The following is a 14,331-nucleotide window of genomic DNA, read 5'->3' as shown; positions in this document are numbered from 1 at the left end:
CATTCAGTATAAGTGCAATAACAAACTTACTTCAATTCATTTATAGGGTAGGTTCTGTAAAAGTCTTGGATATAGCTATAATAAGATTTTTAGCTTTCGTAAGTTTGACCTACCTTAAATTACATTTACATACATTACATTTATGTATTTAGCAGACGCTTTTCTCCAAAGCAACTTCCAATGAAAGTCTATGCAGTGATATCAGCCCACACATCTTATTCATTAAGGTGACTTTATACACATATTCTTCTCTTTGAAAGTCCGCAACTCAAGATGTTTGCAATATGAGGACCCAGAGCATTTTCCAATTAATTTAACAATTGAAATTAGTTTTTTTTTTTTTAAAAAAAAATCTGTGTGTTTGTGTGTGTGTGTGCATGCACTGCCAACTCCTGCATTAGGGCATAAGACATCAGCTAAATAAAGCTGTGATTTGTAGGTGCAGGTTAACTATATCTTGCAGAATAAAAAACTAATTAAGCATAGAATCCAGATATAAAAGACAAACTACATTTACGACAACTGAAAAATGTGCAACTTTCAATATAAATTGAACACCAAAAAATCCCTTATAAAAACTGTATGTAAATAACCCTTATTATAAGGTTTCCTGTTTACTTACTGTATTCCCAGCAGGTTATGCCTTTTCTCAGCAAAACAGAGATGTCTTTGGGATTTTAGAAGCAATTCTAAGTTGAGCGTGTTGTACATTTCACACGGATAAATAAATCACAGTCATAGTCCTCTATCAATGTACTGCGTATAAAATAATCCCTTAATTATCAGAAATTCTGTGGATAAAAGTCCTTGGTTCTCAGGAACCAGTGTGTTTTATCAGTCAATCATCTTATCGCTTCAAAACACATTTTTAATGAAAACTGGGAACGCGAGAGTCCAGTTCCTATGCCCTCCACTGCATTTTGTATCCAAAGAACCTGACGGCGGCACAGTAAAGTCCCATGTTTGACAGGGCAATTCAACATTTTCCTTCACCCTTCACTTCAGCACACCAGGTTGTGGATGGGGGAGTGACTGAGGTGCTAGACTGTGCTGGCCACCAGGGTGGCGCTATACACGAGCATATTCCTCCGGCTGGTGCCTCCTAGCGGTTGTATGGTCCTGGTAAGGAGGTCTCAGGGGTCCACCTGCAAATGTAGAATAAACACAGTTAATCTGTCTTCCTTTGACTTTGGTGGTTCAGGATTTAGACCCCACCCAAGTTCGAATCCCACCCCCTGCTGCAGCACCCTTGATCAAGGGATGTACCCTGCACTGCTACAGTAAAAATTACCCTGCTGTATAAATGGATAAATTATCAATTAAGTAGAGTTCAAAATTGAAATTGTAACTGGCTTTGGACAAAAGTATCAGATGAAAAAATAAATTAATAAAAATAAACAATAGAGACAGAAGAGACAGTGCCGAGACACAGTGGGTGGACAGCAGTGGACCTTTTACCTTCCATACAGGTGCGTCCTATCCAGCCATGCAGACAGGTGCACTGACCATTACGGGGGTTACAGTGCGCCCCGTTCCCACACTCGCAGGTGTGCGCGCAGTCGGGCCCGTACTGGTTTGCTGCACAGTCTGAAACACAGAGGGCATGCGCTGCGTGACCCTGACCCCCATCAAAACCCTCCATCAAGGGGGTCTTGCTCAAAACTGGAAACTGGAAAATGTCAGCGTGTTTGAAAATTCATAACTTGGCTAACTGTAATAACAGCAGCCAGTTTCTTCAAAAGAACTCTGTGTAAAAAAACACACTGGGGCTCCTAAACAGAAATTGTCCCATGTGGGACTCACACTGGAAACACCCCTTGTCCAGGAAGGATGCAACTGTAAGCAGTGTATGGTGGTGAGGACATCAGGAATGCAAATCTGACCTTGGTCACACCGGGGTCCTGTCCTCCCTGGGGGGCACAGGCAGCGGCCACTCACAGGGTCACATGGGGTCATGCCATCACAATCACACACATTGGCACAGTTTGACCCGAACCGCCCCTGATCACACTCTGGGAAGGAGAAAAAAATATATATGTGTGCAAAAGCGATAACATAAAGATGTAAACATGTAGAAATAACAGACCTGCGCAGGCTGTTGGTTGCTGGTTTACATCCCAGTAGGGGATCCAGGCAACTCAAAAGCTGTTTTATTAGAAACAACTCATAATCGTTAAGGCCGTCGTTTAGCAACCGAAGCTCCTGGGTCTGATTCTGCGATCAAAGTAGTAGCCCTGAATTCATAGAGTAAAAATTAATTAGTTGCACATCCATCCGTCCAATATCAATAACTGCTCGCCCTGAAAAGGTTGGCAGTGAACCGGAGCCTATCCTGGAAGCGTCGGACGCAATCAGCTGTATAAATGACTGTAATAAGCTTTGAGCAGAAAGCTAACAATGGAAGTCGCTTTGGAGGAAAGTGTCAGATGAACAAATGAGTCACGCTTTGGATTAGCCTTCCCTCCCCCTGGGAAGCTTTTCCAAAACATAGGAGGTACTAGCTGCCTAGTAGGATAAGTGTGTGTTCCACACACCCTCCGGCTCACCTTGGTCACAGCGGGAGCCGTGGTACCCGGGGGGACAGACACAGCGGCCGGTGACTGGGTGACAGGGGGCGCCATTCCGGCAGTGGCAGGGCAGCTGGCACTGAAGACCGTGGAATCCAGGGGGGCACTCTGGAACCGCAGACAGGCGTGATTAACCAGATCAGACCTCACCAAACACACACATACACACACTTTTTTGACCAGAATGCCTTGTACGTACGGGAAGTCGGACACACAAAACCTTGGAAGAGCAGAAAAACTCCTTTCTACATTTTGGAAGCGCGTCACCAGGGCCCGCACGTGTGCCTCACCGTGTTCGCAGAGGTTTCCATAGCAACCAGGAGGACACTGACAGGTGCCCGTCACCCTGTCACAGGTGCCGTTCTTGTGACACTCGCAAAGCTGCTGACAGTCGGCACCATATCGTCCTGCTGGACATTCTGGAAGGTTCCACAGAACATTAAGGGTAGAAATTAGTGTCACACCCTTATATTTACAGCCCCTTCTACAATGACCAATGACTGACATTATAACGTCAAAAGTTGCAGTCCAACTGGCTGTGACCTTCTGCAGGTCTTTAACTGACCTCATCAGGATGATACCGCTCTTTATTTTTATTATTATATAATTATTTTTATTATGTTAACTACATATTATTACTAATAGCATCTGCATCTTTAACAGATTTAGATAGATAGATAAAGTGGGAAATTACACACATCGTCTGAACTGCTTGTCCCAGACGGGGTCGCGGGGGAGCCGGAGCCTAACCCGGCAACACAGGGTGCAAGGCTGGAGGGGGAGGGGTCACACCCAGGACGGGACGCCAATCCGTCGCAAGGCGCCCCAAGCAGGACTCAAACCCCAGACCCACCAGAGAGCAGGACGAGGTCCAACCCACTGCGCCATCATGCCCCCCTAGTGGGAAATCATTTAAATGTAAAATGCAATGTAGTCCATTTAAATTCTATTGTAGGTGCATCAGAAAACCATGATTTGCGTTGGTTTGCACTGTGCATCTTACTTGTGTCACAGGTGCGTCCAGTCCAGCCCAGAGCACAGGTACATGTCCCCGAGACAGGATCACACACACCCCTGTTACTACAGTTGCAGACCTGAGCGCAGTCCTCTCCAAACCAGCCCTGCGCACACACTGCAGGACACACACACACACATACAAAGACACACTGAGGTTGTACCGCAACACATGGCCAGCTGGGGGTGCAGTGATAAAGGAGCTGTGCTCTGAATTATGAGTTCAAATCCCACGAGGGGTCCTGTTGTTGTACCCTTTGAATACAGCACTTAACATAAACTGCTCCATAAACCATATCAAGTGTAAATGAGAAAAACTGCAGTTCACACAAGTCTTTTCAAGTGAATATGTTTATTAGAGCTACCAGTATTACCACCTTGCCCTTGAGATCAATAACTCAGAAAACTGCAGCTGAATATCCATCTGTACAAAGGGCCTTCAAGGTGCTCTGTACAGGTGAGTGATGAAGTCTTTGACACATGTTCCCACCTTGATCACAGGCCGCTCCCCTCCGCCCAGCAGCGCACACACACCGGCCCGTCACCGGGTCACTCCTCGCTCGCTCTCCGCACAGCGCCACCTGGGAACAGTCGGATCCGTACCATCCTGTTGGGCATGCTGAGAATGAGAAAGGAGGGTCAGGAGAAGGCCTGTTGTGTGCGTGTGCGTGTGCGTGTGCGTGTGATTGCATACAGCACTTACTGGACTCAGGTGCACTCACCGATGCTGCAGTCCGCCCCTATGTACCCCGGAGGGCACGTGCAGGTGCCCGTGGTGGACTGACACGCACCCTGGTTCAGGCACTGGCACTGGCGCTCGCAGTTTGGCCCATACAGCCCCTCCCCGCACCCTACAATGACCATCATTAGTCACCTTGGTCTCAGTGGTGACATGTCAAGGTGAACTCCAGCAAAAACTGGAGGAGGTAGCAATCACCTTGTTTACAGTGGTCACCGTGGTAACCAGGCGCACAGTAGCACAGTCCGGTGACGGGGTGGCACAGTTGGTTGGCCTCGGAGCACTGGCACACCTGGTTGCAGTTCAGGCCATACGTACCAGGCAGACAGGCTGGGGCGGGAGAGTGGAAAATCACGAGGATGCAAAGAGGATGTCTTACGTCCAACGAGATGCAGCGACTCCTAAATACAGAACAGGGATTGGGCGCCGTTCCTGTCACTCACTCTGCTCGCAGCCGTTGCCAGTGAAGCCAGGAGGGCAGCCGCACTCCCCGGACACGTGGTGGCAGGAGGTGTCGTGGGGACAGGAGCAGCGTTGCTCGCAGCCGTCCCCGTACGTCCCAGGCAAACATGCTGGAACACATAACACACAGCGTGGCGCTGGGCAATCTGAACAAGTGACCAGCAGGGGGCGCCATATCCAGCACTCACACACTCACCTTTCTCACAGACAGACCCCCTCCAGCCCGGAGGGCAGCGGCAGGTCCCAGTGACGTGATGGCAGGGGGCGCTGTGTTCACACCTACACCGTTCCATACAGCCCGGGCCATAGAAGCCCACCGCACACGCTGCTCATCAGTAAACACATAGAGGGACACGGGTTCATCACATCAAACACTGAGCAGCACATGCAGGCAAAGGAAACTGACCAGCCTTTAGCTACTTACAGGGATTTACTCATTTATACAGCATGGTTTTTTGCTGTGTGGATTCAAGTACCTTTATCAAGGGTCCAACAGCAGGAGGTGGGACTCAAACCTATGTCCTTCATGTCTCAACCAGTTGTAATCAGCAGGCCAGCTGTGCTACTCACCGGTCTGACAACGATCTCCAACCCAGCCTGGTCGACAGGTGCACTGGCCGGTCCTGCGGTCACACTGACCGCCATTCTCACACCGACACCGATTCTGGCAGTTGGGTCCAAACCGGCCCTCGGCGCACTCTATCGGGGGTAGGAAGAGAATCCCTTACCTTCAGTTGACACAGTAAAAATTACCCAATGGTAAATCACTGCAAAGGTAATTTTCTAATGTTTTAAGTCAGTTTTGGACAAAAGTGTCAGTTCCATATGTTTTTAAAATAAATACTACAGAGAATAATTCAGTTTTGAAAATCACCGTGTTGCTTAGATTTTACCATACAGCTGTTCAGTTTATGGCGGTGCTGGAATGGTGCTGCTGTACAAAAAAATGTTTCCTTCTCCACTCGTTCAGCTCCTTCTTGGAAGTCAGGCCAACATCAAAACAAGATATTACCATTTTTGTATGACAGGACGTGGCACAAATAATAACGTGCAACAGTGCAGAGACCGAAGAAAGGGGGAAACGTAGCGATGTGGAGCTCCGCACAGCATGTATTTCCATTCCGCTCTTCCACTCTTTTTCTTTTTAATTATTTCCAGTGGTGGGAATGAAGGAGACGGGATTCATTTCTGAAAAAAGGGGTTTTTATGGACATTTGTTCCGCGTTAGCACTGCGACTGGGGGCTCAGCCACTTTTCAGCGCTTCAGTAGTAATAGTGCTTTGCCCATTCACAGGGGGAGTCGCACGCCGCATTCGGCTTCCAATTGCGCAAATGTAGCAGTTCTGCTGCCAACCAAAGGCACCGTGATCGTCCTGAGCTCATCCGCCGAGCCCATTTCATCACAGCACGCTTTACGTTTGCAAAGGTCGTGCAGTAGTGCCACCTAGGTGATGTATATGAAACATATTCACATATAGTACATTCATCAATTAAGTGTTTGTCCAGCGCAGGGTTGCGGTGGTCCAGAGTATATCCTGGATCCATAGGGCATGAGACAGGGAACACCTGGGGTGGGTTGCCAGTCCGTCACAGGGGAATCATACTCACACACACAAAGAAATGTAGAGTCACCAATACACCTGAAACACATGTATTTGAACTGTGGGAGGAAACCAGAGCACCTGCAGGAAACCCACACGAACACAGAGAGAACATGCACCCACCACACAGACTGAAGGAAGGTCAAACAGAGTTGGATTTGAACCTCCATCTGAAACCACAGCCCAAGAAATATGAGGCACCGGTGCTACCTGTTAGTCCCTATTCACAACTTTATTAACAGTGTAACTTATTGACTCTGTGTGTGTGTGTGTGTGTGTGTGTGTGTGTGTGTGTGTATCAGCAGTGTGTCACTTACCTAGCTCGCAGGCCACTCCAGTCCATCCGCTGGGGCAGGAGCATCGCCCAGTGACCCTGTCGCAAGCCGCCCCATTCTGGCACAGACATCGCTGGTGGCAGTTTGCCCCGTGGAAACCAGCCGAGCATTCTGGGAAACAGGGCAGGCCGCAGCCATTTGTTTATGGGCCTCAAGTTGCAACCGCAAACCGCAGCTCTCTCGGCTGGAGGAGCGGAAAACTGTTGGACTTGCTCTCCCCAACTCGGCTTCCGAACGAGTTGTCCCTCAGAACTGCTGAATCCCTCTCAACATCAAGCAGGGTCTGAAAACTCATCTCTTTCAGACCCATTTCTCTCCTCACAGCTCCATAAATTTCCCTCACAGCATCTGTCACCATCACCTCCATGTTTCCTGTCAGTTCTACGTGCAGCCACACGAGTGCTGTCAAAAATAACGCTGTTGGACATGTCTGTGTCTACAGCTCTTGTCTGTTGGAGGAATGCACTTTCGTTTACTCTGATCTGCGTGTCGCTTTGGAGAAAAGTATCTGCTAAACAAACAGAAGAAGTGCATTCAGTTGACAATACTGAGGCTCCATGTCCTCCCAGCTGTTGCGCAGCTATTCCCAGAGATGTAGGACACTTTTTTTGTGGCTTTGCTTTCACTCCCCCGTCCACGTTGTACCACACAGGTACCACCCAAGTGTACTCAAACAATTGACTGGTGCTGTCAATCATTCTGCTCCGATGCCAGAATGGCCATGAGTGTGTGAAACTGGCTGTGGAGGGTATTGGCGCTCAGCTCACACTTATGCTGTGTGTTTAGTTGTATTCACTTTAACTGAGTCAAGAACACAATTTTTTTCAAGGCATCCATCACTGGAGGAAACCAAGTTATTCACACACAAACACACAGATTACCTTGCTGACAGCTTGGCCCGGTCCACCCAGGTGAACAGTGGCACCGCCCGCTGATTGGTTCACAGCTGGCATTATTGTAGCAGTCGCAGGTGGAGTTGCAGCCATCACCATAGTAACCAGGTGAACATGCTGCAGAATGGCACACAGGAAAGGGAGGGGAAAGTGGTTCTCGCACTGGTTTGTGCAGGTTATACACACACCACCCTGCCGATGCCCACCTGGAACTCACCAAGGTCACAGTGTGAGCCCACCCAGCCGGCGGGGCAGTGACACACCCCAGTGCGATGGTCGCACCTGCCCCCGTTCTGGCATTCGCACTTCCACTGACAATCCAACCCATAGAATCCATCAGGGCAGGCTGTAGGGGGGCAGTTCAAACACACAAAAACACAAAAACACACAAACAGCATATGAGGTTACATCGCCAAAGTCACGTCAGCAGTCAATCCCTGACCACCTGAGGATGCTCTCACCTTTCTCACAGTAAGTGCCAGTCCAGCCTGCACCACAGGTGCAGGCGCCACTCACATGGTCACACACCGCCCCGTTGTCACACTGGCAGCGATGCCGGCAGTCCACTCCAAACAGCCCCGGGGTGCATTCTGAGGGGGAAGAACATTCAGATCAGACAGTAACACTCCACACACTTTCACATGTCCTCGGTATCAATCAGTGCACTACTGCTTACTGAATGTTTCTCATAAAGAGAAGCAATTATTATTAAAAGCATATTAGTGCTGGGATTTAAAAAAAAATAAAAAATCCAAGAAAATGACAAGATGATTTATGTGTATAGTTTTTTTTTTCCATTTTCATCAACTGATTACCCAGTGCTGCTTCCCAGAGGTCCGGAGCTTATCATGGAAGCAGGGCAAAGGTAGGGTGCACGGCAGACAGGACGGGGGTCCATCACAGTATTAGAATAAATTAATAATAAATCAGTAATGTCGAAATAACACAAAACAAAAGAAGAAAATGCAACTAGGGCAAAATCTGCACAGGCCTGCATGAATGTGAGTTTGGAAACCATGCGATGTGTGTCATCTGCACTGTGGAAGTACAGACCCCACCCCCCTCCGGCACACGTACTCTGTTCACAGCGTGATCCCGTGAATCCTGCCTCGCAGCTGCACCTCCCGGTCACTGGATCGCAGCTGCCGTCGCTGGTCCTGCAGTCGCACCGCTTGGTACAGTCCGGCCCCCAGCGACCAGCATCACAGGCTGCCATGGCAACAGGAAGACATTCACCGATCTATCTCAGAGCGCATCAGCATCTCACCCTCTATTTAGTCTTATCCTTACAGTGTAACATATTCAGCTTTCAATGATTTCCCAATTATACAGCAACGTATTCTTACTCTATCATTTCAGGGTACTACAGCAGGAACAGGGATTTAAACTAATAACCTTCAGATTGCCGGGCATCAGCCCTAAGCGCTACGGCACCTCTCCACACTACCTGCTCCTGACTAGATATGAGAATGCTTAATATGGAACAGAAATTGAAATGTGAAACAAAGACAGGTAAATGCTGCAGTCAATGTATAACTGCAAGGATCATATGTCAGTGACAATTTTAATTAATTTAATGACTTCTGAAAAAATGTAACTGATGGTAAAGGAGATTTAAAGGAGTCTACCTGTTTGGGGAAAATGTCCAGGTATATAATTGGGTTAGGGTAAAAAAAAAAAAAAGAATTCTGAATAACTACTTAACATGAACCATGGCAGTCTGGGCACCACTGCACTCCTTCCAGCAGGGCGGCGCTGCAGGAGGCCTACCTGTCCTGCAATGGGGTCCCGTCCAACCGGGGCCACACGTGCAGCGCCCGGTAACATGATGGCAGCGTCCGCCATTCTCGCATGTGCAGCGCAGTTGGCAACCCAGGCCGAAACGCCCCAGTGGGCATGCTGGAAACACAAAAACGACTATGTCCACTGTGTCCACAAGGGGGGGCGTCCTCATCACCGGTATTTTAACACCTAATGTGTCACCGGAACCACATTTATGGACACTAATGGGGACATACTGGAGATATGAGATATGGAGATAAGTGCTACTGATACATTAACATACTTGAGACATGCATGAAGAGAGGACAGGGACAAAGAGAGGTGGACAGTAAGACAGACACATGCGCAGTGACGCACCACTCTGGCAAAGTGTGCCCAGGTACCCTGGCTGGCAGTGGCAGGTACCATCGCTCTTGTTGCAGACACCATGGTTCTCACACACTGGACAGAGTCCCCTACAGCCTGGTCCCCAGCGCCCATCCTCACACTCTGTACAGAGCCAATGAAGACAGGAAGCTGCACATGTAACCAGGATGTTGTTGGTTCAAGCCCCAGTGAAATGAACCAGTGCTGTATGGGTTCCTTGATACCAGAGCATATTTGGAGACATACTTGGCTCTATACATGTTTTTAAAGGTGCTTTAGGCTTAGCTGGTCTTAACCAGGTGCTCTGGTTTTCTCCCACACTTCAAAGACATATGTTTTAGGTGATTATAAATTGCTCATAATGTGTGCATGTGCAAGTGAACGAGTATGTCTTATTGCCCTGTGATAGACTGGTGCCCCATCTAGGGTGTGCCCACCTCTTACCCTATGCTATCTGGGATAGACTCTGGACCACTACAGTCTTGCATTGCATAAGCGGTTTTTGGTAAAGGATGGATGGATTTAATATTAATCACACGTTCAAAGAAACCACAGAAGTTTCCCTCCTGGCAGCAATCTTTTGCTGAAAAGCCAAGTTCTTTAACCACTACACCACTTACTGCCCACTGTTAGCCAACATTTAAATTGGTTACAGTCAAAGAACCGCCCCGCACTCAAAACCCTGGATACGCAGTGATGTACCGCTAACATTTACTGGTAAGCGGCGCTGATTCAGCGTTCCCGTCAGAACCGGAGCCACAAATCGGCCCGGCTTAGCATTTTCCAGACAGAATCAGACAAGAGCGTGTGGTGTGGAATCAGAAATTCAGAACAATCAGAGTAGATCATCGAGCTCAGTTCCACATTCAGGGAACCGAACAGGGTTGGCGTCGGGCATTCTTTTGGATCATTATTACCGGCTGGACCGATGACTGTCGTGCGCTCAGAATAATGATACAGATGACAGGGATCGATCTCTCTATACTATGAAGAATAAAGCTTGAGGACAGCTCCGGTCTCCACCAGTCGCACAATGTGCCTCAAAGAGAACATGAACAACTAAAGTAACAGGTCAGATGCTGCCATCTACAGTCCCTGTGGGTTACACTGAGACTGATCATGAGGACAATAGTGAACCTGCTGGTAAGAAAAAGGCATGCTGGGAGCACGTGTGCCATCACAGGTTGATAGATGAGGCACAAGTTCACATATAGGAGTGGAGAAAAAGTGGGAAAACTGGTTCCATTCCCATGATGCTTCTATTGTTATCTCCTTTAGAAGATGTTGCTTTGTTGCTGTTGAGTGCCGTCAAGTTGAGGTCAGAGTTTGGTGACCATTTAGCAGAGTCCTTCCAGAATGTTGAGTCCTCCACTTGTGTCCCTCACTGTTCAAAGGGGTATGTCCATTGTAGGTCCTCCAACAGTTCAGATGAGGTCTGGAGGTCTTTTCTCATGTGAGGCCCCGTCATTGCTTGAGAAGGGGGTAAAAAATGTTTTATGTAAAGAATGGCATCTAATTTTTCTATTTGTAAAATGTCTGAGAAGATAATTTTGTTTAGTTTCAGGCACTCATGGTCAACTAGTTTAGATATTATACTATAATTCGCCCTTGGCTGCAGTGAGTTCCTCTCTGCTGGCCAGACTCTCACAGGGTCTGGTCCATTGTCCATCCGCTTGATTGCTGATGAACCTCTTCTTCTTCCTCCAACATTTCCAACCATCGTCGCTTTTTTGAGAGAACCTCATCTTCTCATCTTCAGCCATTTGTGATTCTAAGAGTTATGGTCCAATTTGATCTGACATTCGTCTGTTTGCAAGGTAGTTAAAACCGTTTTTGTCCAGGAAAAGACGTCTAAATATAGTGTACATAAAAGTGAAAAAAAAAAGTAAAACGAGTAAGAAACTGAAGTACAAATTATATTTCCTGCTTTTAAGAGCAGCAGGGAGCTAAGGGATTTGGCTCATTGCACATTCTTCTCTCTGTTTCCACCGAGTGCCACTTGCTGCAAGACGTCCTGATGTACTTAGCACTGCATTCTGGGACTTCACTATTCCATGAGCGATTTTTAAAGAGAATCTGCGGTTTCAGGTTAAGACAGAGGTGAACTCGGCTCAGATTAAAGTCTCTCGTGCGCCGTGTTCTTTACTGCTAGGACTCCCCTCCTTTTTTCCACTCCAAAAAGTGCAACTGCGACTGAGGGCACCGTCCTGGAGAGCAATTACAACGTAATGGAAAGTCATTAAAAGCGCTTTGAGAATGAATTGGGGGAAAAACATGTTATGAAAGTGGCTTCCACTTGGGCAGCTGTGAGGGGTCATGAGTGTCCCTGTAACACAATCGGTTGGGAGCACTTCTCAGGAACAGCACATTTCAGAGTATGAAGATGGTACAGAACTCAGAAAGACTCTAATTCTATGACCCCAAGCCTTAACTGTCTGATCTAGCCCCCTCCTTACCTTTTTCACAGCGGTCTCCTGTAAACCCTGCGGGGCAGTGGCAGCTCCCGGTCACCGGGTCACACGGCGCCCCAGAACACTGGCAGGACTGAGCGCACCCTGTCCCGTAAGTGCCCTCGATGCAGTCTGTGTGGGGGGGTTACAAAGGGACCTGGTCACCTTACGCAACCTGGTTACATCACACAACCGGCAAGGGAACACATCAGCAGCAAGGCTGGGTTTAGTAACTGCAGGGCCCGATTTGGACCATTTTAGTGGGGCCTCCTGCAATTAACATTATTTCACATTAGGTATCAGCAATATATCCTGATCAGTTTCTGTGATGAGAAGCCACTGGCCTCTCATTGGTCTTTGGTACCCACCTTGGTCACAGTCAGGCCCCTGGAGACCAGCTGGGCACAGGCGCAGACAGACCCCCGTCACATGATCACAGGACACACCGAGGGAACACTCACACTTGCTCTTGCACCCCAGGCCATAGAAGCCAGCGTTGCACCCTGCAGGGGAGAGATTTGAAGACACCAGTGAGAGAAGTGTATACATGGACTTGTGTTTTTGTTAACCAAGTAACTAATAACATTATGCCGAGGCCATGGTACATCCTCTAAGGGAAGATGAAGTGAAGTTAAAGTAGGTGGACAGGTCAATGTACAAGCTGCACCCACTCTCTCCACATGTCTTCCCCTGGTAACCAGACTTGCAAATGCAGTTCCCATGGCGACGGTGGCACTCCAGGGTGTTCTGCTGAACGCACTGGCACTCCTCAGAACAGCCTGGCCCAAAGGTCCATTTGGGACATGCTGCAGAGACCGGATGGAAGCAAGGAGGGGGTAAATAACACGGGGACAGTGACAGGCGGCTTCCTATACAGATGATAACCCACAATTTCAGAACAAAACGCAGAAGCAGCATGAATGACGGAAAGAACACTGACCAAGAAGCACTGACTATAGAGCACAGACTAAGGAACAAGAACAATGAAACACAGACCAGGGAACACCGACAATGAAAGACTGACACCTGAACACACTAGAATACCTACAATGAAAGACCAATCAATAAATATTGACTGTGTATGACAACGGATCACTGTCAACTGAATACTGACAAAAAAAAGGCTGGCAATGGAACACTGACCAATGACAACTGACCATGGTATACTAACAATAGGAGACTAACAAAAAATGACTAAGGAATCTGACAGTGGAACACTGACAGTGCAACACTAATCAATCAATACTTGCAGCAGAACACTGATCAATGAATCCTGCCAGTGGAAAACTAACAATGTAACACTGACCAAGGAACACTGACAATACTGACACTGGAACACTGATAATTTAAAAGTAACAACGAAAGACTGAAAAAAAGAACAAGGAACAAAGCATGAGTGTATGATGGGCGGGGGAAGAAAGAGCAGTCGGTCAAGATACTCACGGAGGTGGCAGAACCTCCCGTAAAGCCCCGGATCGCAGAGGCATGCTCCATAGGTGCGGTGGCACCGCCCATTATTGGCGCAGTTACACTTCTTATTGCAGTGCTTCCCAAAAAAGCCCTTTGGACACCCTGCAGACAAAATGACACCTTATGGAATCAGTACAGGAGAGGTTACAAAGAATTCACACGCTGTGTTATCTGACAAATATTGTTAACAGGGCTGGGTATGGTATATCCCTATTGTAATAATATTGCTTTTCACAGTAACAAAGGAATAAGATTACTTCTCAAACACACCAAAGATACATTATGGTTCGGTCAGTAATTATGAATAGTTACTGACAAAAACGGGGTTCTATTACAATAAAATATATATATGTATGTAAATAGGAATATAGTTCATACAGCGACAACAGCTAGAATTACATTAAAGTGTTAATTAATTAGTACAACACTTAAACCCATTGTGTCACTCACCGTCTTGGCAAAAATCTCCACTGACCCCGGGTGGGCAGCGACATGAGCCGCTCACCGGGTCACATGTGCCCCCATTCCTGCACTTACAGTTGAAGGAGCAGTTCTTTCCAAAGGTGCCATCTGGGCAGGCTGTGAAGCAGAGAAATGTCCGGTCAGCAGGTAGCGCAGCGGTTAAGGACTGAGATTCTTGGTTCTGTTGGGA

General features: G+C 47.7%; 1 protein-coding gene across 1 annotated transcript in view; it reads right to left on the bottom strand.

Annotated features, from left to right (window-relative positions):
* Positions 1-200: 200 nt before the first annotated feature.
* The window catches only part of megf6a (multiple EGF-like-domains 6a), a 41,068-nt gene continuing 26,937 nt past the window's right edge, over positions 201-14,331 (bottom strand). Inside the window, exons 11-34 of the mRNA XM_018736505.2 lie at positions 14,130-14,258; positions 13,653-13,781; positions 12,881-13,015; positions 12,578-12,712; positions 12,216-12,341; positions 9,751-9,882; positions 9,382-9,510; positions 8,689-8,820; positions 8,073-8,201; positions 7,829-7,957; positions 7,600-7,728; positions 6,701-6,829; positions 5,353-5,481; positions 4,979-5,107; positions 4,764-4,892; positions 4,519-4,650; positions 4,304-4,432; positions 4,072-4,200; positions 3,571-3,699; positions 2,858-2,986; positions 2,547-2,675; positions 1,884-2,012; positions 1,459-1,587; positions 201-1,145 (exon numbers count right to left, since the gene is read on the bottom strand). Of these exons, the coding sequence (XP_018592021.2) occupies positions 1,069-1,145; positions 1,459-1,587; positions 1,884-2,012; positions 2,547-2,675; positions 2,858-2,986; positions 3,571-3,699; positions 4,072-4,200; positions 4,304-4,432; positions 4,519-4,650; positions 4,764-4,892; positions 4,979-5,107; positions 5,353-5,481; positions 6,701-6,829; positions 7,600-7,728; positions 7,829-7,957; positions 8,073-8,201; positions 8,689-8,820; positions 9,382-9,510; positions 9,751-9,882; positions 12,216-12,341; positions 12,578-12,712; positions 12,881-13,015; positions 13,653-13,781; positions 14,130-14,258 (3,062 nt within the window). The 3' untranslated portion in view covers positions 201-1,068. The remainder of the gene's footprint in view (positions 1,146-1,458; positions 1,588-1,883; positions 2,013-2,546; positions 2,676-2,857; positions 2,987-3,570; positions 3,700-4,071; positions 4,201-4,303; positions 4,433-4,518; positions 4,651-4,763; positions 4,893-4,978; positions 5,108-5,352; positions 5,482-6,700; positions 6,830-7,599; positions 7,729-7,828; positions 7,958-8,072; positions 8,202-8,688; positions 8,821-9,381; positions 9,511-9,750; positions 9,883-12,215; positions 12,342-12,577; positions 12,713-12,880; positions 13,016-13,652; positions 13,782-14,129; positions 14,259-14,331) is intronic.

This window comes from Scleropages formosus, chromosome 2, assembly GCF_900964775.1.
Source record: "Scleropages formosus chromosome 2, fSclFor1.1, whole genome shotgun sequence".
Taxonomy (NCBI): Eukaryota; Metazoa; Chordata; class Actinopteri; order Osteoglossiformes; family Osteoglossidae; genus Scleropages; species Scleropages formosus.
Note: the sequence above shows the minus strand (reverse complement) of the source record. Positions and strands in the feature narration are given on the sequence as shown.